The 26,441-nt window shown below is 49.2% G+C and overlaps 1 protein-coding gene across 4 annotated transcripts in view; it reads right to left on the bottom strand.

Moving 5' to 3' along the window:
* The window catches only part of NUP188 (nucleoporin 188), a 1,828,090-nt gene that overhangs the window by 737,948 nt on the left and 1,063,701 nt on the right, over nt 1-26,441 (bottom strand). For 3 of the 4 annotated variants that reach the window (XM_069609202.1, XM_069609201.1, XM_069609204.1), the window contains exons 23-24: nt 9,544-9,672; nt 8,739-8,872 (exon numbers count right to left, since the gene is read on the bottom strand). In XM_069609202.1, the coding sequence (XP_069465303.1) occupies nt 8,739-8,872; nt 9,544-9,672 (263 nt within the window). The remainder of the gene's footprint in view (nt 1-8,738; nt 8,873-9,543; nt 9,673-26,441) is intronic. The other variant, XM_069609203.1, reaches the window with a different exon arrangement.

Below are 26,441 nucleotides of genomic sequence, written 5' to 3'. Positions count from 1 at the left end.
GTCAGTTTAAGAACTTTGCTAGCAGGTCGAAATGTTGGCTGGGGCGGGTTGCAGGATAGAACTAGCATTTGCCAACAACTTTTCAAATTGGGTCAGATAGAAGGCTTTAGATTGGTTTTCTGCTAAAATATAGCCTTCCAATTTTGACATCTTGTCTTTCATGGATCCTAAAGAACCCTGCATTTCCCTTATCGAACATTGGGTTAACTCATGTCCCTTGTCCAGCAAGTTAAGTATGCGGGAGATGACTGGGAAATTGAAAGACTCATGTGGGTGGGTAATGGAAGAAGAATCATCCGGAGTAGAGGCCGCTCTTACTTCCACTTTTGGAGCAAGCAAGTCAGCATCCTCATTCCCTAGGGAGAAGGGGTCGATTCTCGTTGGAAGAAACATCCCTATTGGCGGCCCCTCATCAAACTGAAAGTTGTCATAAGGAGGAACAGGACTCCCTTGCAAACCTTTTGCCGTCGTCGTTTCTGACTTGCCTCCTTGCTCGACACCTTTTTTTATGCTTACTCTTTTTGCTAATTCATTGATGACCGTGGGTGCCAGCAATGAGGTGTCTAACGTGTGAGGGAAACCTCCTAGGGGATAGGTCGGGGAGCTGTTTGAATCCTGAGGAAACACATCTACCTCACCCACCACCCCATCCATGTCATTAGCATCCTGAACAGTAAATGTTGGCTGAGCAAGGGGATTGTGAAGCCCAAGGGAAGGGAGAGATTTATCTAGCAGGGGGGCTACAGCTTGACAATCCGGACTTTCATCCAAAACCACACTAGCAGTACTCTCCTCTTGAGGGTTAGACATGTATGCAGGGGATTTTTTGGTAGTGGTTGGCGAAGGGAGGGAATTGCTAAGGGATTAGTTACTCGCTTGTTTCTTGTTGTTCTTCGCAGTGGGACCTGTCTTACAACCACTTCTAAGGGTTGGGCTCATGCTATATAGCCAGTCGCACCCCAAGTACAAAGGGTAGCACCCCACCCCTTTATTTTGGTGCGGTGTAAGCTTAGGGGTGATCGGAACACCACCTTCCTCCGTGGGAACAGGAAATAATTAGGTTAAACCCTTAGCCAATACAACTGATCCAAGAAAAGGAAGTGGCTTACAACACTAGACAAAGTGACAGACTTTTCTATGCACCATATGTCAGGGGAAATAGCCCCTAAAGAGAATTGTGAGACACCGAAAGCACACGTCTCACCAAACAGCACACAAACGTGTACAGGAAGCACTTAACTGTACACATAAAGAGCTAAGCACGAAATACTTCAAAAAACAAAATTCGTTCCCACCGAACCCGCAGGATCAAAGGCTTTAAGCCCGCAGTCTCCTGTAGGCAGGGAGAAACCCCGGAGCGTAGGGGAAGTAAGAACTCACCCTTCAGACTTCCACTCTAGAGATGCACCTTCCCTGGCAACACACAAGTGAACAAAACAGGGCTACTATCTCAAGTTGCCGGCAAAACCTCGAGAGGCCTATTAGAGAAGGTGCCCTCAGCGTTATAGGGATTAAGGCAGAACTGCTCGGCAGAGAATATCGCCTAGAGCCAGTGCCTCTAAGTCGAGTCAGATGCCAACAATTACACCAAACGATATAGACAGTGCTAATCTAAACTGTTAAACAATGAATGGCTTTTACTCTTTTGTGAAGCCAAAACTATTCAAACCTGATTTCTTTCTGCATAGGATTTTACAATGATAACGTTTGCCCGCTAGTAAATCCTGTAAGGCACCATAGCTCTTAATTATGCCAATGGTCCCTCCCCAATGTTGAGTGTGTCACTTGTTAAATCACCTGTGAATATTCTGCAAACAATTCAAAAAAGCACAATCGACAACATTGAGCAGCAACAAAGATGATTACCTCTAATCAGGACAACAGATAGAGCCCTAAATGTGTCAGCTGAAGTGCTCTAGGCCTCCCCACCTCAGACGCCGAACAGCCCAACAGCCGGTGCACTTCTGAATGCACTTCCGGATGCGCGCGCGATGCGCGTGCACCGGAGTGTTTAAGGCTGTTGCGTGGAAGCGAGGCTGAATGGGGGGCGTGTCTGGGGGAAGGCCAATAGGCGTAGCTGCAATGTAGGAAAGAAAGAAAGAGATGAGAAAGTGATTTTGGAGCATGTGTGCCGGCAGAGACAAGTAGCACAAGTAGCACAGATAACAGAGCACAAAATGTGCTACCTGGTTCGTTCAAAGTCCAAATAATTCCTTGGGCAAGTTGACAGTCCGAGTTGCAACGTAGCAAGAACTTCCTCTTGGCGACTCAGTACTCTCTACAGAATGTAGAGACAAAGTCCGTGGATACAGCAGCAAGGCTCCAGTCTCCAGCAGCGTGGCAGCCCAAAAGCCGGTGCACTTCTGAATGCATGCCGGATGGTTTTGGAGTTACGGACATCACGGCCCTTAGAAACATCAGTTGAGGGCCAATTAGGCATTAAACCAACCCAAGGAAATTTGACAAAGGTTTTTTTGTGTCTCTCTCGATAACATGCCTGTTTCACAGTAAGTAGTTAGTTATATAACCAACAGTCCACAGGAATAGTAACCCTAACTTGTAAAGTCCAGCCCTAAGCTGAATTGGGCGTTGTGCCCAAACGTTCACAGTTTCCAATAGTTTTAGGAGTTGGGAACAAGTTAGGGAAAGGGCCCTGTGGATGTGACTATTGTTCCAAAAGACTGTCCAAGAAGTTTACTTGTCAGTAAAATGCTTTGAGCTTTTGGAGAGCTTTTGCAACAAGTGCCAAAGTATGGTAAAACTAATCAAAGTTCTTCACAAACTTTAAAGCACTGGTATGTATTGTTACTACTCATCACCTGTACTCCGATTTTTCATGAGACTTGGCAGGTGGAAGGAAGATGGCTGGAGGTAGGCTTGTCCGATGTTGGCTCTAGTAGCAGATGCCCAGGAGCTCTGGGCGCAAGCAAAGTTATGTTCAGGTCCAGGAGCAGAATTAAACCCTTTCCAGAAGACTAATGCAGCAGGAACTGATGCAAGCCTATTCTGAACACTTTACAGACGGCGATGGCCGGTTCCAGTGACTGTCACCAGGCACGATGACAGCAGGCGTCGTGGTCGAAGAAAACCACTGAAGTGACCTCAGGCACAGCCGAGCCTCAGGCACTACAAGAGTGCAGGAGGCCATAAGACCCAGCAGGTGCAGAAAAGCTAAGGCTGGAAGCTTGTCCCGATATTGAAGGGCATGGACCATCTTTGTGATGCTTGCCACTTTATCCCTCGATTGGGAAGGCCCTGCCCTGGTGTGTGTGTCCAAAACCGCCCAGATAAGCCGGAAGGAGTGGGACAGCCAAACCGGAGACTTGCTGAAGTTCATGGAGACGCCCACCTGTGCAACAGGGTGCATGCGTGGAACAAATGTGTTGCTGCCTGGTCTGGGGAGCAAGATATGGAAAGACATGAATAACTTCTCTTCAGAGGCAAGCTGCTAGCAGTCGTGCCGAGGAGAGACCAAATGGCAGGACTTAGAAATTGGTAGTGCCCCACTGTCAATCTCTGGTACTGCTTGTCGTTTGTGGATGGGCACAGGGAATTAGGAGTCCTGGAGATCAGCCAGTCCTGCAGGTCAAGGGCTTGAAGGATTTGAGCCAGAGTAACCATACAGAACTTGTGCTCGCGCAAGTGCACATTCAAGAGCTGCAGATTCAGGATGGCACGTAAGTCCCCATCTTTGTTCAGCAACAGAAGATACGTTAAGTACCAGTCCTGGCTTGTCCCGAGAGAGCTACCAAATCTATGGCACCCTTCGCTAGAAGGTGAAAAACATCCTCCAGCAGGATGGGGTCCAGAGGCAAACCCTTGCACATCAAGGGATGATTTGTAGGGTGTTGAGCAAAGAGGGGGAAGTATCCCTGGTGAACGACCTGTAAGGTCCAGGTGTTGGATGTGGTAGGAATCCACTCCTTGTCAAATTGGGAAATTCTGCTGCCTACACGGGAAGAGTGCTGGTAAATCCAATTCATGGGGCTTTGCACTTTGGGCTGTTGAGAGCACATTACAAATGCACCCGCTCTATGAGCACCTAGGTACCAAACTTTATTTGGCGGGTGCTGCTTGCAAGAAGGAGCCGATTCTCTGCCCCTGTGGGCATAGTAAGCAAAATGTTGAAAACCCCTAACCGTGCTCACGGGGGTCGTGGGCTGTTTCAGCTGAATTGCTAGGCCCATAGACTTTGCAGTTGACTGTGTAGTATGAAACATCTGGAGGGTCTCATCAGCCTTTGTCCCCAACAGATTGTTGCCATCCAACGGCATTTCCTGGAGTTTGGCTTGGACATCAGCCATGAGTACCTGCTCAATACCATTCCAGTGACCATCATCCTAGCTACACAGTCGGCAGTACCAATGCCTGATTGGAGGATCCGACATGAAGCCTCCTTGCCATTGTTTACCAGGGTTTCAAAGCGTTTCCTCAGGTCCCCTGCAGGGCAGTGCTCAGCAGCCTCTGAGATTGTGTACCAAACACCAAAAGAAAATCTGGCCAAGGTACAGAAGACGTGGATGGACCTCAGACACAGTCTGCCTGAACCAAAAATGTTTCTTACCCAGACATCGAGTTTCTCTTGCTCTCCCGATCAAGGGGCAAAGAGGGGAAAGAAGTTCTTCAGGTTCACTGTGGCCCCCTGGACAACTAGGCTCTCTGGGGAGACATGAGAAGACTGAAATAGTGAAGCAGAAGGGGCAGCCCATGTTCTTGTACAGCTGTGACTGAGGCAGATTTCAACCATAATTCCAAGATTGGTGCTTCGACCGCTGGATTAAAGGGAAGCAAGGTCTCTCGTATGTGGGCCTTCGTCCAGAATGTGTCAGTTCGTACTGTACCTTGGGTCTAGAAGGTGCTGAGAGCTGTAAGTTTTCAACCACCTTTACCATCAGGCATTGAAAAGAGGCCCGAGGCTTATCCAGGACTGGATCAAGGAGCATGTTTGTTTGTTTATATATTTGTAATGCGCGCCAGACCATAGGTATCTGGGCGCAGAAATTCACATGAGAGCAAGTAAATGTTCAGCTTATTTTACAGACAGCAATAGACAGTGATGGAAATGGAATTTGCATAATTCTTCTGTCAAAAGGTTCGTACATTGCCCATGCGAACATTCACTGCAAACCACTCAATGCCCACACCCTCACCCACGACACCCCCCTACCCACACCCTCTACACACCCCCCAACATAACCAAACCCTACTTAACTTTCTTCACGCTGTGTCCCTGTGGCACCAGTTCCCTTCCACTTGCGTGATCCGCGACTGGCTCTGCAGGGTCCCTTTTTCTTTTACGGCGCAGCTGTAGGGGTTTACCTTGCAACCACTGCTCACTATACTGTGAAGTATAGTGAGCAGGGTTTTGCTGGGGACACCCCTGCAGCCCCCGTTTAGAATTTTTTTTCCCCCTCGGGTGCGTCCCTGCAGTACCCCGCTCACTATACTACACAGTATAGTGAGTGGGGTGTTGCGGGGGACACGACCGGAGCCCCTGTTTTTTTCCCCCTTTGTCGGGTGTGCAGCGGGGGTGTACCCCTCCCCCGCACCCCCGCTCACTATACCTGCAGCCCCCGCAGTATTTTTTTTTTCACTTACCAAAAATCCATGCCACCAAAGGTTCGAACTTTGCATTTTTCTGATTTTTCGTAGAGTCTGACCTTTTTACATCCATGGTAAAGATACAAGACATAATACATTTACAAGATTTGGTGAGAAAAATGGCAGCGTGATGTTGAATCCGGGTGAAGTGTCCGGACCATTTGTATGTTGCAAGTCAGTTGCAAGATTTACCAAGTCACCTTCTTCTGCATAAAAATCCTCAGGGAAATCCCTAACTTCCATGGGGAGTAGGGGCTCCAACCCAAAGGGGATGTGGTAAGACATCTCATCCAAAATGTCCTCCATCCAGGACATACATGCGTTCTAGGGAGCGGAACATACTCCAGACGAAAACCGGTGCCAGGGACACCATGGAAAGAGGAGTTGTGCCGGAAGACCAAAGTCTGAAGACAAAGCAGTGCGACCAGAGACTGATCTTTGACTGTTTTAGCTGTGGTCATACCCAAGCGCTTATGGTGGCAGATTTCTGTGGAGTATCTGCCAGCTCGTCTGAGCGCAGTGGACTCACAGCACCAGTAGTGCCAAGGCCAAAGCCTTCAGTTCGGTCGGCGAGGTTACCAGGGTCTTGGAAAAGAGGTCTATTATCTTTAGCCGAAAGGCTTTTTCTCAGGGGTGGAGGATTTGATGAGAAAGGTAGCTGCAGTGCCTGTTCCTTATAGGAGTCCCTGGAGAAGTGACTCCTTTTCCTTGAGGAAGAAGAAGAATGTTTTGAAGACCTACCGGGAGAACAAGACTGCTTGCTGTGCTGTTTCTTCTTTTGTTAAATGCTCTGTGCCCAGTGACTTCGAACAGGTCAGTTTGTCACCCTTCTCCCTGTCGAGGAAGGTGAACTGTTAAGGTGCACACTCATGAAGTGCCTGGGATGCATGGACTGGCAGGACCTGCAATCCTGCGTGCCAAGCTCTCCTCCAAGGCAATACAGTCAGATTCTGTGAGGATCAGAGACGGATGTCTGATGCCTGCAGCTGACATACAGATAGCAGTGAAGTTCACCCTGATCAGTGGGTGCAGGCAGCAAAGAAGACAGCTCCAGAAAGGTCCCTCTTGATGCAGGAGAACAGCAGCTTAGGCCACATTTTGACCTGCAGAGTCCCAAGTTGCAACTCAGGACAACGACCGAAGCACTGGGGATGCCTTGGATGAAGCTGGTCAGCATACATTATGGTTCTGGGACACTTCCAAAAGCTTCCGGTGGCAGGCGTCTCTAGCAGGTCCCCGAATGGTTGGTCCCATGAGCCCATGGCCGAAGCACTGAGGGTCTTCTGAAATAGTTGAGAGGCAAGACTTGGCGCAACATCTTTGGCAGCAGTCTGCAGGCATTCAGCTCCTGTTATTGTTTGTTTGTTTGTTTTATTATTTAAATTGCGCACCAGACCCGAGGGTATTCGGGCGCAAGGGCATAAAGAGGGTTGTTAAGCTTATGTTACATTGGTACACAGAATAAGAACAGCCATGGTTACAATGCTGTGTGCATGATCAGCCGTCAGAGCGAATATTATACAGAGGTAAGTATGCAAGGCTGTAAGAGAAATATGTACAATAAATACTCTGGGTGCTAAAGAGATTGCATTTGATGTACGTTCAGATATCGTGTTCCTTAAGCCAATGGATAAGCTTGGATCTGAATTGTAGATAGGGTAGGTATTCTCTTAAGGCAGGGGGAAGGGAGTTCCAGTATTGTGCTGCTTTGACGGAAGTTGCTCCCGCTGGACTTAGTACGTTTATATCTAGGTACTAATAGAAGGTTGGCTACTTGTCTAGTAATTCTAGCTGTGAGGTAGTGTGGGGCAGACTGGTGGAGACATTTGTGGGTCAGAGATGCAGTTTTGAGGAGAATCTTGTCTTTCGTAGAGAGCCAGTTGGCAGATCTCCTAAGGTAGGAAATGTGGACATTTTTTGGGAAGCTTAAGGCAGCTCTTAAGGCATTGTTTTGGAGTCTGAATCTTGGTCGTAATGTATTTGTTGCTGCCTACATAGAGGGCGTTACAATAGTCCAATTTGGACAGGATCAGGGCTTTCGCTAGCGCAATACAGTTATTAGGTGAAAGGAATGGCTTGGCTGCTCTGATTAGCTTGCAGGTGTAGGAGGTGGCTGAGGCCATTGCATTTACTTGTTTACCGAAGGTTAGTGTAGAATCTAGTTAAAAGCCAAGGGTTTTGACTGCCTTAGCCACAGTAATGATGTTATCAGTTTTGAAGGAGTAGTAGTCCTGGCCTAATCTATTAATGTTAGATGGGGTGCCTAGAATGAGGAGTTCTGTTTTGTCATCATTCAGGCATAGACCGTGAGAGGCCATCCATGCCTGGATGATGAGGTATACTCTGTTCACGAAGGCCTAATCCTTGCCATAATCCCCCGTCAACGGGATGAGAATCTGTATATCAGCGTAATTCGTGTAGGTGATACCCAGACCATCTAGATCATCGAAAAGGGGCTTTGTGAAGATGTTGTATTTTGAGGACTTGACTCTGATCCATGATCTGGGAAACAGCCGCAGGACTCCTTTTTTTATCCCAAATTTGGACTGGGGACTGCTTTGCCCTGGCCCACCAATAGTAAAGATCTACACCATTTAAACAGACAAAGGCTGGCCGATTGTGGATAGTGTTGTGCCCAGCAACAGACCTTCACTGGCTGGAATGTGGATTGGGAAAAAACAGTCCCAGCCCCCAGATGGGGTCACAATGCACACATTGCCAATTTGCAGGGAATTCCAAGCCGGAACCCAGGAAAGCAGGAAGAAGACTAAAGGACATGGTGAACAATATGTGGCATGGTTATTTTGATTTTATGGTAAAATGGAATTATGCGTTAAACATGCATGTGAGGAAATCGAGAAAGAAAATAGAATAGTATCTGCTTCCAACATCCCATCCTGGACACAATGTTGAATAGGAATAAATGACACATTGAACCCTTGCGACACCTTACGAACAGCTGATGTGTGCTACAATAAAACATAGGATCTTGCAAAGGGGAAAGCGACCCCTCGCACTGGCAACCATAAGGGCTGACAAGTACCCCAAAAAGAGATGAGGTAGACAGCAGAACACTCCACATTTTCAGCAGAGGTGCTGTAGTGAACAAAGAAAGAACACAGAGGGAAGCTGCATACCGTGTTGGGTGAGAGACTGTTCCAGTGGAGAGACCACATTGGAGGGTGGCTTCAGGCGAATGACATTATTGGTAACAGAGAAAGCCAGTTTCACTGTCTGGATGAGGAGCTGGCCCTGACCATCAGAGCCGCTGCTAAAGTCAAAGAAAAGCAGAGTTAGCAAACAGAATCAAATGACACTTTACAATTGTAGGTCAATGCAGCTCATCATGTCCAACAGTAATCAGCAACAGCCCCAATTAACAAGCATGCTGGTCAGTGGATTAGATCGGTCCTGCCAGCAAAGGTTCTGCATCATTGACGCAAATGACCATACACTTCTGCCCTTTTGTGACTCCTCCATCATTTGAGCAGCCACACTCAACCGAACTGTCCACAAAGGTGACTTTCCAACAATGAAATAAACCAGCACATTATCCAAGGTCTGGGATGCAAAAGACAAGCAGCAGTTTGGGACAGCAAATAAGAGACAAACACTAGGAAAATAAGAAAACTAAACCACAGAACCAATAAGACATTGTCTGGGGGAAGGGTAAGGGGATATGAGCGAGGGTGGAAGAATCCCACTGTGAATTAATGAACCCAAAGTGATGTATTGGGGCAAATGCGTCTGGAAAATTATCAATATTGTTAGGTTCAAAACTCATGCTCTCGAAGTCAGGAGTATAATAAATGATAGAAAATGTTATGCGTTTGCAACCGTTCATCAGATTTAAAGAGATCTGCTATATAATGCAAGCTTGGAGACAATACTATACTGGACTGGTCAAAGGTTGACTTCTTTTCCTGACAGACAGCCAATCACCTGTTGGGTTGAGCAGCCATGACGCCATCAATGGTGTCCACACCAATGCCCATGATGTTGATGACTGCTTGTCCGGCTTCAGTGTTGGCCAGGCTGAAGATGCACAGTGACTGTAGGCTGGGAGCATTTCTGAAAAGAAGGCATCACATACCCATTACAGTGACAAAGACACAAAAGGACATAACAAGAAGGACTGCACCTGCTGCTTTGCTTGGGTCGAACATTTCCCTTAGAACATTTCTTCCTCCCACTGCCCCTACCCAACAACAACCACCTGCTTAGAAACTTGGTCACTGGTTGAATGGACTGACAAAGTGAGCAGATAAAGAACTTTAAATTTGTAAAGTGGAAGGGCTTCTAATGCCTGGCATCAGCTAAGCAAATCACAGACACAGGCTGGCAGTGTTAGGGAGAATTCTCAAAAATGTGCAAATTCCCTCTACCTTAGAGACCCCCAGCAACTTTGTTGGATTTTGAGGACTTGATCGTTTTAACCTGGAGAGAGAGAGACCTTTTTTCCCCACTCATGTATTTTATGTGATTTTATACACTGTTTCTTTTTGGTTATGGAGTCTAAACAACTCCATAGGCATCATCTTTTACAATTGTGTCACAAAGCACCTTCAGCGCAGTGACCATGGGAAGTCTTTCAGATTTCCCAAGGTTTAAATACCTTCTCTGGCATCAACTACTGTTTCCCAGAGCAGTGGAGTGAAATTGACTTCACTTAGTCCTGTAAATTTCTAGACCCAGCACACACTATCTTACAATAGAGTGCTGGAGGGGTTACTTAGTATCCCCTATGTTGAATTACTCAAGTAACTAAGAAGAGTGGAGAATCCATACAATATGACTCCCCCCGTCCCCTGCACACCTATTAGTACTGGTAATATGTCCAGTCAATATTACTATGATTCATTGTGTATCACAGATACATTGTAAATCACTTTTGAACCCGTTGTTCATTTGACATTTTAAATTGCCTTAGTTGTCTTACCCCCCAACCCCCGTGCCTCCTTGTATCTGTTGCCATGGCAACTATGAATGCTTGAATTACTTTATTTTCTGTTGCAATATATGATTTTCACATCTAATGTCCATCAGCCTCAGATGAAGAACCGTGTTTGGCTCGAAACATGTGTCAGGCTGACCACTTCACTTCAATAAATACAATCCGGTATTTTGTCAAAAACCTTTGCATTCTTTGGCGCAGTGTGTCCTGTCAATTCTTACTCTGGAACTCCCAAGTAACCCACCTGGAGCACCCATCTCGGAGCTGCTTGAATTTCCTCAGAGTTGCTGCAGGAAACCGTAGAGCCAGGGAGAGGGACAGCATATTGTGTGCATTGCTTGTAAGTTGGCCTGAAGCTTTTGGAAGATCCTCCGGACTCCCACGAAGCAGGACAGACTAAGCCTGACCCCCCCCTCCCTCCGCCCCCTCAAATGAGTGCAGGACCTCCGATGTGAGAAAAGTCCACCTTGACAGCCAGGAACCGCGCTTATTGCCATTTGCTCTACCGCAATGAGCTGAAACGTGAAACAGCCACTGAAAGTAAAGTTTGCGGTTGCCAGCTTTGACAGTGCATGACTGAGGCCCAGGAACAGTGAGATCTGCAGAGCTGTACAGGAACAGAAGTCTTCAGCTGCATATTTTTCTTCTTTACTAAGGTACTGTAAAACTAGCCTAAGCGAACATACCTCTTACTGTGGAAGTGCTTGTAACTTCTGCAACTCACAAGTCTAATCAGCTTGTGGCCCTACATTTGATTATTCTTGTTCTCAAAGACTCATAAGAACTTGTGCAAAGACTTTTCCATTTACTTACCTGAAGTGCTGCATCCTATACAAAGACTTTGGCCTATTGACTTTGGCTTAGCCTATTGAATTGAATGGCTCTTCTCTTACTATCTGAAAGTATTTGCCCTGCTTATGACTATTTGCATTTCTTTTGTTCTAATAACTTTTGCCTTTTACTTACCTTTTAAAGAGTTATCTGTATTCCAACAGTAAGGTATTAATGTCCCCAGCACCCTTGTTACTAAAGTCCCCTGTGGGTGTAGGTTGTGTCTGCAGGCCATCCCAAAAGGTTCTTGTCTGATCCAGAAACTCAGAGTGTACAGTATTGAAGTATATTTGTATGTTACTATTTTATTGCTCCCTTCTGAAGAAGGCTTTATAACTGACTGATAAATGATTAATTGTTTATGCAAGAAACCTTGAGTGTAAGAGTTTATTTGAATACCTGTAACTGTGAATCTTTGTGTAACTTCACTACAGCTCACATTTCCCCTCTTGAGATAAACCTGGCTGTTCAACACGCTACCAAAACTGTGTAGTACAAGCGTATAACAAAGGTTAGGTTGACTGTACCTGTAGTCATAGTTGTGTGTAGTGTTCCCAGAGGGTAATGCATACAAACTTTGCCTAACAGGCAGCCTGCTCAGTATGACGTTGTCTCCTATTAGAGCAAATTATTAGTCCAATACGGTGAGTTATAAACTTTGATTTATTTAAAGTTTCAGGAAAACAAATGCAGTACACATCTTGCCTTCTTGGCTCTTCACTCCAACAAACTTTAAGCCATATTCTGCTTTCATCTTAAGACTTCTTTTCTCTCAACTCATTCCATAATTGTACTTCAAGAAAGATGATGTAAGCATACATTATAATGTATCTCCTTTCCTTACACATACTATGAGTGATGAGGATAAGAGTTTCAAAAAGGAATAGTAACCATAGCATGCTTTCCAACGTATCGGCTTTTCTTAAACTTCACGCATGATGATGAAAGCACAAGCAAACATTAATCATGACCATACCTAAAGATGTACCTTAACATAAATATCGGTATCCATCTCTGCTCTTAACAAGAACTTGAATGATAAAGCTAAACAAACACAAAGTAACCAACGCTCCTTCTGGTGAAGAACATAAAATAAGATGTATTTGGTAGAAGATAGATCTAACTGGCTGAAGAGAATAATACTAGCACTGATCGCAGAATGATCATCTAACTTGAGCCACTCTTTATGTGTTCCAGTCAAAAATTCTGAATTCTTTTCCCAACTCCATACGTTGGTACTGCTTTGGGAGTCTGTCATAGATGTGGAATACGTTGGAGGATCCAATCCCCTAGAAGAACAAGTTACTTTCTTACCTAGTAATGTTCTTTCGATTGGATGTTCCGACGATGTATTCCACATCTATGACAGGTAATCACCACAGCTGGGCTGCTTCGGAAAATTTTCGGGGTCTGCGTCCTGCGTCGATGACGTAGATATGCTGTCCTAAAGTACCTCCGTCGAGCCGACATCACCGGATGTTAGAAGTAGGACGCACGACGTCCGTAGCCTTAGTTGTAGTTTTTTCACCAGAACGTGTGGCACCAATCTTCTGCCAGTATGACTACAGAAAGCCTTGCGGAAACATAAGCTGCAATCGCAAAAGAAATTCTGTAGAGGGGCAGGCTCGTAGGGTTCGATGTGGAATACATCGTCGGAACATCCCATCGAAAGAACGTTACAGGTAAGAAAGTAACTTGTTCTTCGAGGGGATTGGATCCTCCAACGTATACCATATCTATGACAGACTCCCAAAGCAGTACCAACGTAAGGAGGTGGGAAAAGAATTTAGAATTTGAGAATGCCCAATTAAATTGCAGAATAGAGGACCGCCTTTCCAAAGGCCAAATCTTGCCCATGGATAGAATCCAGGGAGTAGTGTTTTACAAAAGTATGGACAGAGGCCCATGTGGCTGCTTCACAAATGTTACAAATGGGAACACCCCTCTGCCGAGCAGTAGAGGCAGCCCCACCCCTAGTAGAATGGGCCCGTAAGCCTACCGGAGGGTCCTTACCCGCCAAGCGGTAACATTCAGAAATTGTCAAGATAATCCATCCAGACAAAGTCTGCTTAGCAACAGCTTGTCCTAAACACCTTCCAGGGTATCCTACAAAGAGCTGATTGTCCACTCTGACCCGGGACATGCGTGAGATGTAGAAACTTAAAGCTCTTCTAGGATCCAACCTATGGAGCCTCTCCTCTTCCTTACCAGGATGCGGAGGAGGATAGAGCACCGGAAGAATGACCTTCTGGCTTAAATGAAATTCCGACAACTTTCAGAAGAAAAGGACGAACCCTAACGACAACCCTGTCCTTATGGAACACTGTGAAGGTGGCTTAGCAGAGAGTGCCTGCAACTCACTCACTCTGCAAACGGAAGTAACTGCAACTAAAAAACAGTTTTAAAAGTCAACAGTCTCAAAGGACAAGAATGTAAAGGCTCAAACGGAGCTCCCATCAGGAATTTTAGAACCAGATTCAAATCCCAATCGGGCACCTGGAAAGGTGACGGTGGGAACACATTAGTGAGCCCTTTCAGAAACTGAGATATCAAACCAATCTTAAAATACGAACACTCCTCAGACGAGCGCTTAAATATTGACAGCACCGCCAGGTAACCTTTAATGATACCCACTTGCAGGCCCTTGTGGGCTAACGAAAGCAAAAAAGACAGAACCACAGGAATGGCACATGAAAAAGGATCCACATTCTTAACCCTGCACATGTCGTAGAACTTTCTCCAACGGCAACAGTACAGGGACTTTGTTGCAGGCCTTCTGGCCGAAAGCAACACCTCCATCACGTCTTCAGGGAGGTCCCAATCCTTATACCTCAACCTTTCAGAAGCCAAGCATGAAGGTTGAGAGACCTGACCTCTGGATGGAGAACCTGACCCCCCATCCTGTGAGAGCAGATCGTCTCGGTAGGGAACACGGCGTGGAGGGCAGATGGACTTGTCGAGAAGGTCCGGGTACCACGTTCTCCTGGCCCATGCCGGTGCAATGAGGATCATTTGGAAACCGAACCACCGCAGCACTTGCGGAATGACGGGGACTGGAGGAAACGCGTACAGCAGTGGGATGGACCACTCCACTACGAACGTGTCCCCTAAGGCTCCTCTTGGAGGAAATTCCCGCGGGCAAAACCTTTCGCACTTCCGGTTGACACTGGTGGCGAAGAGATCCACTTGTGGGGTCCCCCAAAGGGCGAAGATCTCCAGGAGAATCTCCTGAGCCAGCTCCCACTCGTGAGAGACCGTGCTCTGCCTGCTCAGAGCATCCGCCGCCTCGTTTTCGTCTCCGGCCAGATGAACTGCAGAGATTGAAATTTCCTGCTGGATGGGCCAGAACCAGAGCTGCATTGCCTCTCTGCACAGAGGGAGAGACCCTGCCCCCCCTTTTTGTTGAGGTACTGCATGGCCACTGTATTGTCTGTCAGAATCAGGACACTCTTCCCCCGCACAGATGGCAGAAAAGCCTTCAGGGCTAGCCTGACGTCCCTCAGCTCCAACAGATTGATATGGAGTCTGAATCGACCATTCACTGTCAACTCGTTGGCATGAGCTCCCGATCCCGTGAGGGTTGTGTCTGTCACGATCATCACTTCCGGCCAGGGTAGCCAAAAAGGAGCCCCCTTCATCAGATTGCTTTTGACGGCGCACCACAGAAGATCCTGGGCGACCAAGGGCGGCACCTGAACGGGATCCGACATCCTGCCGGAGGACTGCGACCACTGCATCTTGAGAGCCCACTGCAGAGATCTCATCCGCAGCCTGGCCTCTGGTACCAGGAGAATGCAGGATGCCATGAGGCCTAGCAACCTCAAAAACTCAAACGCCGGGAGACTCTGGGCATGTTGAAACGTGTTCACCATCTGCAGAATGTGAGAAGCCCTCACCTGGGGAGGCAAACAGCCCCAGGGATGTGGCGAGCACTGCTCCTATGTACTGGAGCTGCTGGGTAGGTGTCAAGTGGGATTTCTTTAAGTTGAGGGAGAAGCCCAGCCTGTTAAGGGAGTGGTAGGTGACTGACAGATGATCCAGGACTTGCTCGGCAGAGCACGCCCTGATCAACCAATCATCCAGGTAAGAGTAGACGTGAATCCCCCCTTTCCTGAGATACGATGCCGCCCCCACCACCATGAGCTTGGTGAAGACCCTCGGGGCGGAGGTCAATCCAAACGGCAGGACACGAAACTGAAAGTGCGAGTCGCCAACCGCGAACCTCAGGTAACTTGTGCTTGGGATGAATCGGCACATGAAAGTAAGCATCATTGAGGTCGAGAGACATTAACCAGTCTTGAAGTTGAAGGGCCTGGAGGACTTGAGAGACAGTAACCATCTTGAACTTGTCCTTCCTGAGGAGCTTGTTCAAACCATGCAAGTCCATGATGGGTCTCAATCCCCTGTCTTTTTTTGGGATAAAAAAATATGGGGAATACACTCCCTTGTTCCTCTCCGCTACAGGCACCATTTCTATGGCGCCTTTCTCCAGCAGGGATTTGATTTCCTGCGCAATGAGCGGATACAGACTCTTCAAAGAGATTCCCTGGTGGATTATCGTGAGACCTCTGCCGGAAAGGAAGACAGTAGCCATGGGCGATGATCTCCAGAACCCACAAATCTGAAGTAATGGCACATCATTCTACAAGATGCTGCGCCAGCCTTCCCCCAACCGGCGAACCATGGGACATGGCCTCATGACTCAGCTGAAGCGCTGCGGCAGTGCCCGAGGGCAAGGAGGCAACTGCCCGAGCAGCTTTGGCACCTCGAATACCTTGTTTTCCACCTCTGGTACTCCTACGTTGGCCCCTCTGACTAGCAGCTTCCCTCGCTCTACCAAAGGTCGAGTAGTATCAAAAGGAACCTCCCCTCCATTGCTGTCCTATAGGACGATAAGGCGGAGGTTAGCGAACTGCAGTGCTCAACGACTTTGCTGCAGCTTTGGAGGTCTGCAACCTCTCAAGGCTCTCTGCTGCCAAAAAGATATTCACCATCAAAGGGCATGTTGAGAAGTCGGGCTTGTACATCCGGAGCAAACCCCGACTTCAGCAACCATGCAAATCTGCGCATCACGGTGCTCGCCGCCATGGACCGGCTGACAGTCTGCCACGTCCAGACCCGACTGAACGGATTCACACATGGCATCCTTGCCATCCTGTACAAGGGCAAGAAAGCCATCCCATTCGTCCCCTTAGGGAATATGTTCAGCCGCCAAAGAAACACAATTCCACAGAGTGTGAGTGAAACGTGCTAAGGCACACACACAGTTGGCTGCTTTCAAAGCCATACCCCCTGAAGAAAATACTTTCTTCACCCAACCATCTAAACGATTGTCGTCCCTATCAGGAGTGATGGTAGGGTACGACGCCTGCTTTGCCGGGGCCGTAGCCGCCTGCACCACCAAATTCTCCCGAGTAGGGTGCATGGACAAGTAGCCGGGGTCGCCACTGGCTGGGCGGTATTTTTTCGGCAATGATTTACCCACTGCCAGGAGACTCTCCGGAGCAGTCCAAGCCGCCGCCACCACCCTTCTTTGCAAGGCCATATGGAATGGCAGTACCGGGTCAGTTGGTGGACTTTGGCCCAAGGTATCTGTCATGTCATCATGAAGAAAATCCACTGGTGGCGCAGACCACCCCAAGTACTCTGTCACCCTCGACATGAGACGCCGGTATGAAGACTCGGTGGGCGTGCCAGGCTTTGGCCTACCGAACTCAACCTCCGGAGAGGTGTCCAGACCACTGGCGTTGTACAAAGACTGACGCAGGTCTTTTTCCAGTTGGCCATGACCAGACAATAGTTTGTCAGGAACCTCATCAGGAACCAAACCTTCATCAGACCCTACATTCACCTCAGAAATATAATCCAGAGGCTGGAACAAATCCCTGGATGAGGGCACAGAAAAAGGCACAAACACATTTTTCGATTTGGCCAGGGCCTTCCTCTGGGTTTCCACCGGTGTCCAGAGCACCTCCGATAAAGCCTCCTCAAAAGGCGTTGACAGAATCGGCATTGAGTGTGGCGCCGATGGCTTCGACACAGGCCCCGAGGGCGGTGCCCCAAGCGTGTCCGTCGACTGCCTCAGCGCTGATGGCTTCCTCGGAGGCGGAGCCTCGAGAGAGTCCCTCGACGGACATGGCGCCGATGGGGTCAACGTCTTCTTAGAAGACCTCACAGGCTCTGACGGTCTCGAGGGCGTCGAGGACCGGGACCTGGAGAGGGCATGGCTAGAGCGATCCACCTTGTCCGATCGGTACCTCGACAGCTCCCGATGATCGCACAGACCGCCCGAGCCCAAAGGCGTGCGAGCGGTGGCCCTAGCACGTTCCCTGCCGGCTTCTTTCGAAGGCGCGGACGGAACGGAGCCCTGCGAATAAAAAAATCGCCATCATCTCCTTACGAAATGTGTCCCATTCGGCAGGAGAAGAATGCTTGTTGGGACAAGCAACCCGCCGTCTGGCAGTGTCCTCGGACAAGGACGGGGACTGGTGACGGCGCTTCCGCGAGTGCCACAAAGAGGCAGAGGAATGGGCAGAAGCACTCCGGGACCGAGACCACCTGGACTTACGCCGACACAGAGTCGCCCCTCGAATCATCGGTCGAAAGCCCAGTGGATTTAGACTTTCGGGGTTTGGAATCCCTACCTACAGGTCGCTTCTTCCGCTCCTGCAAGGCCTTCAACGTTAACGACTGGCAATCGTCACAGTCCTCGGTGGCGTGGTCCTCACCGAGGCACCAGAGGCAGACGTCGTGCGGGTTCGTAAGCGACATCTTGGAACCGCAGTCCCGACACTTCTTGAATCCAGACCGCGGGTTAGAAGAAGACGAAGACATGATATCTTCACAAACACCAAGTTCGAAGAACCGATAGAAACAGAAGAACCGAGGAGGGCCGAGATCTCTGAAGCAAACACGTTTGCAGAAAAAACGGAACTGAGGCTACAGGCGTCGTGCGTCCTACTTATAACATCCGGTGATGTCGGCTCGACGGAGGCCCTCGAGGACAGCTTATCAACGTCATCGCCGAACATTTTCCAAAGCAGCACTGCTGTGGTGATTACCTGTCATAGATGTGGAATACATAGGAGGAAACAGTCCCCTCGAATGTATTTTTTCTGCCATGAGGGAGCCTTATGACTAACGCGAGTACAAAAAAAGAGAGAAAAGTAATAAGTTTGTCTATGTTCCTTCCATCCGAGCAGGGAGGGTGGGCTCATGTGAATCTAAGCAGATACAACCATCAGAAATGCTTTTACGGTAAGTAATGCATGTCTTCTGATGTTTGTTAATCTGCTTAGAATCACATGCTGTGCATAGACTAGCGAGCAGTACCCGGAGTTGGAGGTGGGTTGTGAGAAGTGGAGAAAAGATGTCTTAGTACTGCTTGTCCCACCTGGGAATCAGATCTAGAATGGGCATCTAGACAATAGTGTTTTGTAAAGGTGTGTACAGAACTCCAGGTTGCCGCTTTGCAAATGGATTTAAGAGGAACAATTGCAATGAAAGCTATGGATGCCCCGGTGCCTCGGGTAGAATGTGCTCTAGGCTTGAAGGGCAGTTCTCTCTTAGCAAGAGAGAAACAGAGAGTGATGCACTGGACAATCTATCTAGATATAGTGGATTTGGAAACTGCATCTCCTTCTCTTCCTGCCGCCACTGAGACAAAGAACTGATTAGTCTCTCTTAGTGGACGAGTTTTTTCCATATAAAACTTGACTGCCCTGCGCACATCAAGTGTGTGCAGGCTCTTCTCTCCCAAGTTTGATGGGTTTTGAAACAACTTTGGTAGTTCTATTGACTGGTTGACATGGAACTTTGAAATGAATTTAGGTGCAAACCTAGGGTGTGTGCGTAGAACCACCTTATCTTTGTGAACTGTTACAAAGGGGTCTAAGATTGAGAGCGCCTGTAGTTAACTCACTCTCCTAATGGCGGTGATAGCGGTCAAGAAAGCAGTGTTAAGAGTGAGATCCTTAAGGCTCGCTTTATGCATGGGCTCGAAGGGGGAGCCCATATGCCTGGTTAACACGACGTTCAGGTCTCATCCAGGAGCTGGGTAAGATATAGGCGGGTGAATTCTCTTCACTGCCCCCATGAAGGCTTTAATAACTGGAACGCTCCACCATGACACCTTATGTTGTGACGTAGTGTAGTCGGAGAGTGCAGCTGGGTGCACTTTAATGGAATTAAAGACTGAACCTGAGTCCAGCAAGTGAGTCAGGTATAAAACAATGTGTGTGGGAGAGCAGTCAACGGGGTTGATGCTTCTTTATGTTACCCCAGATGACGAACCGTTTCCACTTACTAAAGTAGCAGTAACGAGTGTTCGGTTTCCTTGCCTCCCTTAGAATGTCCATGCATCTCTGAGGGAGCAGCAAATATCCAAATCCTATGACCTCAGGAGCCAGGCTGCCAGGTTCAGGGACTACGGGCATGGGTGCAGTGTTCGGCCCCTGTCCTGCAACATGTTGCATGGGCAGGGTAGTTTCACTGGAGGAGATAGTGACATCTCTATCAGATGAGCGAACCAGGGTTGGCGGGCCCACATGGGGGCCCCCAGTATCATGGTGAATGGTTCCTGGTGCATCTTGTGCACTAGCTTATTGAGAAGGGAAGTCCGGGGGGGAGGGGGATTTGCGTAGGCAAATTTCACCGACCATGTTATCCAGAGTCTGTTTCCCTTGGAGCGGTTCTGGGCGTACCTGGAGGCGTAATCTTGGCATTGGGTGTTCTCCAGAGTTGCGAACAAGTCGATCTCTGGGAAGCCCCATTCTGCGAAAACGTTGGAGACGATGTCTCCATGTAATCGCCATTCGTACTCTGCGGGTAGAGGGAAGTCTCTGCTCAGTCCGCCTGCTAGAAGATTGAGTTCTCCTGGTACATGCTGTGATAACAGGAACATGTGTTTGAGAGCCCACTTCCAGATGTTCTGGGACAGCTTGGACAGACCTGGAGAGAGAGTGCCCCCTGCTTGTTCAGGTAATACATGGCCGTGGTGCTGTCCGTAAGGATCAGCACTATCTTTCCTTGCAGATGTGTCTGGAAGGCCTTCAGTGCTTTGAAGACCGCCAACAATTCCAGAAAGTTTAGATGGTTGGGCGCCAGACTTGAAGTCCAAACTCTGGGCGCAGTCTGATGGGACAGGTGAGCCGCCCATCCTGTGAGGGATGCGTCTGTGGTTAGAGAGGCTTCCACTGCGGGGGTGGTGAAGGAGTTCCCCTTTGTGAGGTTCTCCCTCGACCACCACCAAAGCGAGAGAACCAGGGCTTGCGAGACAACCACTAGATCGTCCCATTGTCCGCTGGCCTGACACCACTGGCTGTTAAGCCACTCTTGCATTGGGAGCAGGCCCGTGTGAGGAACCAAATAAATACATGATGCCATCATTCCCAGCAATCAAATGGCTTTGCGTACCGTCACTTCTCGACCGGCTACATATTGAGGGATCTGAAACAGCATGTTTTGGACCCTCTCGTTGGAGGGGAAGACAAGGCCATCCTTTGTTCGAATTAGAGCCCCTAGGAATTGCTTGACCTGGCTGGGATCTAGACTGGACTTATTCTCCTTAATGGAGAAGCCCAGTTGGAACAACAGGTCTATAGTCTTTTGGGTATTTGAGAAGGAACAAGTTACTTACCTGTAACTGTTGGTCTCCAGCATGGGTCTGGCATGGATTCACATGCTCATGAATATTCCCCGTCATCAGGCTGGGAATCCTCGGTAAAGAAAAAATCAGTATCAGTTTCATTTCTGATCTGTCTTTCGTAGTAGTAACCAATTACTGATCTCTGCGTCATACTGACCACAGCCAATGACTGCCCTCTACCTAAGCCCCGCCTCTGGCAGCCATCTTCAGATTTGGTAGCACGTGAAGTGGCAGTATGACCCAGTGAAGAGCCGCAGAGGGGTAGGTGGGAGGGTTTGCATGTGAATCCATGTCAGACCCATGCTGGAGAACAACAGTTACAGGTAAGTAACTTGTTCCTTCTCCAGCATTGGGTCTGGCATGGATTCACATGCTCATACATATAAGAATAAATAGCAGTACACACATGCACTACCACAGGGGGTGGCAAAAGGCTCAACATTAAGCAATACAAAAAACTCAACATTAAGCATCTCTTACCTCCTCACCAGGCTCCCCTTAAGCGAACAGGTTGCGCAGCACTGCTTGGCCGACCCTGGACTCCTCCCTGGAATCCCGATCGACGCAGTAGAATCTCGTGAAGGTGTGCGTCGACCTCCACGTAGCAGCCCTGCAGATGTCCAGCAGGGGCACACCAGATAAGAACGCCGTAGTAGCAGCGATCGCCCTGGTCGAATGGGCTCTCGGACGGCCTGGCAGCGGTCGGTTAGCCAACCGGTGACAGAGCATGATGCAGCCGGAGAGCCATCTGGAAATAGAAGACTTCGAGAGAGCCTTCCCTTGATTCACAGGTCCAAAGTTCACGAACAGCTGTGATGTCCTCCGGAAACTCTTTGTGTGGTCCACGTAGAACTTCAGCGCTCTAGCCACATCCAGCGAGTGCAAAGTCCTCTCGAAGGAGACGGGAAGAAAACAGGTAACACCAAGGGCTCGTTAAGATGGAAGTCCGACGGCACCTTGGGCATAAAGGAGGGGTGCGTCCTAAGCACCACCCTCGAGGCATGGAAAGTCAAGTACGGTGCTTTGCAGGAGAGGGCCTGGATCTCTCCCACTCGTCGTGCGGAGGTAATGGCCACCAGGAACGCAGTCTTCCACGACACAAACTTCATCGGGGCGGAGTGCATCGGCTCGAATGGGGGCCCCATGAGCCTGGTCAGCACCACGTTAAGTTCCCATGCCGGGGCCGGGGCCTTCACCGGCGGGAACGACCGGAACAGTCCTTTCATAAACTCTTACCAGTCGATGGGACCACAGGGACGTCCGTCCTGTGGTTCTGGTATATCTGGAGATCGCCGCCAGATGAATCTTAATGGAGGCATGGGCCAGCCCAGCCTTTGCCAGCGATAGCAGGTACGGCAGCACTTGAGGGGCCGTAATCCGTAGGGGGTTGATCTTCTGTGCTCGGCACCAGATAGAGAACCTCTTCCACTTATGACCGTAGCATTTAAGAGTCGAGGACGCCCTGGCCTTTGCAAGAACCTCTCTGCAATTGGCCGGTATATCGTAGCCTCCAAACTCTAGCGCTGCAGGAGCCAAGCCTGCAGGTTCAGCGACGCCGGGTCGTGATGGAGGATGGCGCCTCCTTCTCTGGAGAGAAGGTCCGCGCCCGCGGACAGCTTGATGGGGGGGGACGTTGACAAGTCCAGAAGGTCCGGGAACCAGATCTGCCTCGGCCACGCCGGTGCGACGAGGATCATCCTGCCCCGGGACCTCTTGAGCTGGCGGATGAGTCGAAGCAGCAACGGCAACGGAGGGAACGCATACAGGTATAGGCCGTCCCAGGGGAACGAGAACGCATCGCCCATGCTTCTCGGCTGGGGAAACCTGCTGGCGAACCTCTTGCACTTCGAGTTCGTCGCTGTTGCGAACAGGTCGATTTGGGGTTTGCCCCATCGTCGGAAGAGTTGATCCACCTGATCCTGGCGCAGTTCCCACTCGTGACACGCGCGCAGCTCCATGCTGAGCGAGTCGGCAATGGTGTTTATTTCTCCTGCCAGGTGGAAGGGAACCAGGAACATCCCCTGGGCGACCGCCCAGTGCCACAGATCCTGTGCCTCCTTGGATAGGGCTGGGGATCTGGTGCCTCCCTGCTTCCGTATGTAAAACATTGTCGTGGTGTTGTTCGTGAAGATCCGCACCACCTTGCCCTTGAGCGACGGGAGGAACGATTTGAGAGCCCAGAACACGGCTCGGAGTTCCAGGACGTTGATGTGCAGGCGCCTCTCCTCTAGGAGCCAGAGGCCTCTTGCGTGGAGATCTCCGGTGTGGGCGCCCCAACCTTCCAGGGAGGCGTCCGTCGTCACCGTCTCCTGGTACGCCGGCGTCTGAAAGTCCTTGCCCGCCATGAGGTGCGCTCGAACACCCCACCACTGAATCGCCCGCCGGAACACCTCGTTGAGGGGGACCCTGTCTTCGAAGGTGCCCGTCGCATGCATCCAACGGGCGCCGAGAAATTCTTGAAGAGGGCGCATCCGTAGTCTGCAGAGGCGCACCAGGTAGATGCAAGAGGACATCATCCCCAGGAGGGACTTGATGGACCTCACCCTGGCCACGTCCGTGGCAAGCAGGCGCTGGACTTTGCCTAGAATGGTGTTCGTCCGTTCTTCCGACGGGGCCGCCAGGCGCCTCACTGTATCGAGCTTCGCTCCCAGAAACAGGGCCACCTGCGACGACACCAGGTGGGACTTTGGGTAGTTTATGGCGAATCCCAGGTCTGTGATTAGCTGGACAGTCCTCGCAGTGTGTTCGACGGCGAGTTCCCTCGTCTTTGAGCTGATGAGCCAGTCGTCCAGGTAGGGGTAGACGTGAATCCCCTGCAGGCGCAGCCGCGCCGCCACTGGTGCTAGGCACTTGGTAAAGACCCTGGGGGCCGACTTCAATCCGAACGGCAGTGCTCTGAATTGGTAGTGGCGTCCCTGGACGACGAACCTGAGGAACTTTCGGTGACTTTTGAGAATGGGAACGTGGAAGTATGCATCCGCCAGGTCCAACGACGATAGAAAGTCGCCTTCCTCCAGCTGTCCCAGTACGTGCTGGAGGGTGACCATCCTGAACTTCTGTGATCTGATGTATTTGTTCAAACGACGAAGGTCCAGGATGGGGCGCCAGCCGCCCGTCTTCTTCCTGATGAGGAAGTACCTTGAGTACACCCCGGAACCCCAGAGCCTCTTTGGGACAAGCTCGATGGCGCCTTTCCTGAGCATCGCCCGTACTTCCAAAAGCAGTTGCGGGACGTGATTTTCCTTCCTGGCCACAGGTGGAACGTGAGGGCACTTCTTCAGGAATTTGGACTTTGGCTCACCAGTGACTTTTGCTCTTCTGCCTTGCTAACAGTGTTCCTGAATCTTAGAGTGGTGAATAGTGGTGTACCTTTCCATCTTCTGTCTTTTTCCCTCCCTTTCTCACAAACTTATTAGAGTGCCATCTAGTTAAGCGCTCACCTCTGTATGAAAATAAGTGGTGTTTTACAGTGACTTATCTGATAAGGAAAAAGGGGTGTGTATATTACAAACAATAAGTAACTGTGTTTAGAATATTTTACAATAAGAGTGCTGGAGTGTTTCAAACCGTGTGTTTTTAAATAAATAATTATATACTTTGATACCAAAGCTCTGGTCAGTGTTTGCTTGTATTATTGCACCCGATTGCCTATTGTGTATACTTTGCATATTGCCTAATTCTTCTTGAGGGAAGTCTGACTGCTCAGCCACAGCTACCAGGTAAATCTGGGTGGTGCGGACTGCTACCAAGTGGGTTTACTGCCAACACCTGTAGTCTTAAATCTTTTGCAGTGGTCCCTAAGGGAACTCCACAGGTTTCTGCCTAACACCGCTCTTCCTCGAGGGATGTGGAGGGGGGTAAAAGAGAGAACAATCAATTTCAATAGACTGGGACAGATGAAACTCCGAAGAATTCCGGGTCTGACTTTAAGGGAGACTTTCTCACGAAAGAATCTCAGAAAGGGAGGTTTCCAGCACAAGTTTTGCTGTTCGCTAACCCTCATGGCAGATGTGTTCACGGCCAAGAAGGCTGTTTTAACGGATAACAGCTGTAAAGAACTTGAGTGCATAAGCTCAAACGGAGTCGCCATCAAGATCAAGTAGGTCAAAACCAGATTTAGAAACCAATCTGGGACAACAAATGGGGTTGGCAGAAACATACTCTGTCATGGCCCTTCAGTAACTGGGCCATGACAGAATAGTAAAGAAAGAACCTTGGTCTGGGGTCCTCTTGAACACAAACATGGCCACCAAATACCCATTGACTGTGGCAACCTGAAAGCCTGATGAGGCCAGTGACAGAAGGAACTCCATCAATGTGGTGGTGGGGCAAGAGATAGGATCAACCTTGTGGTCCCTGCACAACGCCTCAAATCTTCTCCACCTGCACGCAAACAGAGATCTTTTAGAATGTTTGCGTGCAGTTCGCAACACCTCAAGTACCTCCTCTGAGTGGTCCCAGTCATCATACCTCGTCCTCTCAAGAGCCATGCATGTAGGTTGAGGGAATCCGGGATCTCCGGCTGTCAGGTGATCTGGACGCCGAGGCAACTAGTGAGGCGGACAGATGGTCAGATGCAAGATATTGGAGTACCATGTTCTCCTTGCACAATCTGGGGCGATCAAGATCATGGTCGCTCAAAATCTCTTCAACCTCCTGAGAACTCAAGGGATGACAGGGATCGGGGGGAAGGCATAGTGCAGAGGGAAGGTCCAATCCACCAGAAACCGATCCCCCAGTTCGCCGTTTGCTGGGAATTGTAAGGAAGGCATGGTATCAACAGCAAGACAGACAAGTGACCACAGTTCAAGGGTGTTTACTGAACTTCAAAAAGGGTTTGGAAAATGCCCATCTAATCCTAAATCTAAAGATGGGAACAAACTACGACCATCAAATAATAATGCAGTCCTAGTGGTGCCTTGTCAAAATAAAAGGGCCTGTACCAATAAACCTATTGCCAATCCTTACTTATAAATACAAATAGTGTGGGAAACAGTGTTATGTAAATGAAGTGTCCAAGAAATAATATGTCAGGATATACAGGCCGTTGGAATCCCTTTCCCATGTTTTATGCACAGGACAAGTTGGCACACTCAAGCTTAGCACAGTCACTGGCTTCTCTAGTACGAGGATGCAGTACAAACATTAGCATCAGGGTCTTCCGTGCCCAAGTCTCTTTGCCTTTCAAAGTCTCTTCTTTCAGAGGGCCTGATGCGACAAACAAGTTATTTTCCTCTCAGGATTTCATACGCACTCAATTTCTCAGATGATTCACTATTCACCTCAGATCCCCCTCAGCCGGGCTCAGATCCCCTTTGGCACAATGTTTGTAGGATTTTCATGTATCCAATTCATGCATCCAATTTCTCAGGTGATTCGCGGTTCACCCCGGATCCCCCTCCGTCGGGC

The sequence above is a fragment of the Ambystoma mexicanum genome, chromosome 8 (assembly GCF_040938575.1).
Source record: "Ambystoma mexicanum isolate Mex_15411 chromosome 8, UKY_AmexF1_1, whole genome shotgun sequence".
NCBI classification, from domain to species: Eukaryota; Metazoa; Chordata; class Amphibia; order Caudata; family Ambystomatidae; genus Ambystoma; species Ambystoma mexicanum.
The sequence above is the reverse complement of the archived record's forward strand: the minus strand, read 5'-3'. Positions and strand labels throughout refer to the sequence as shown.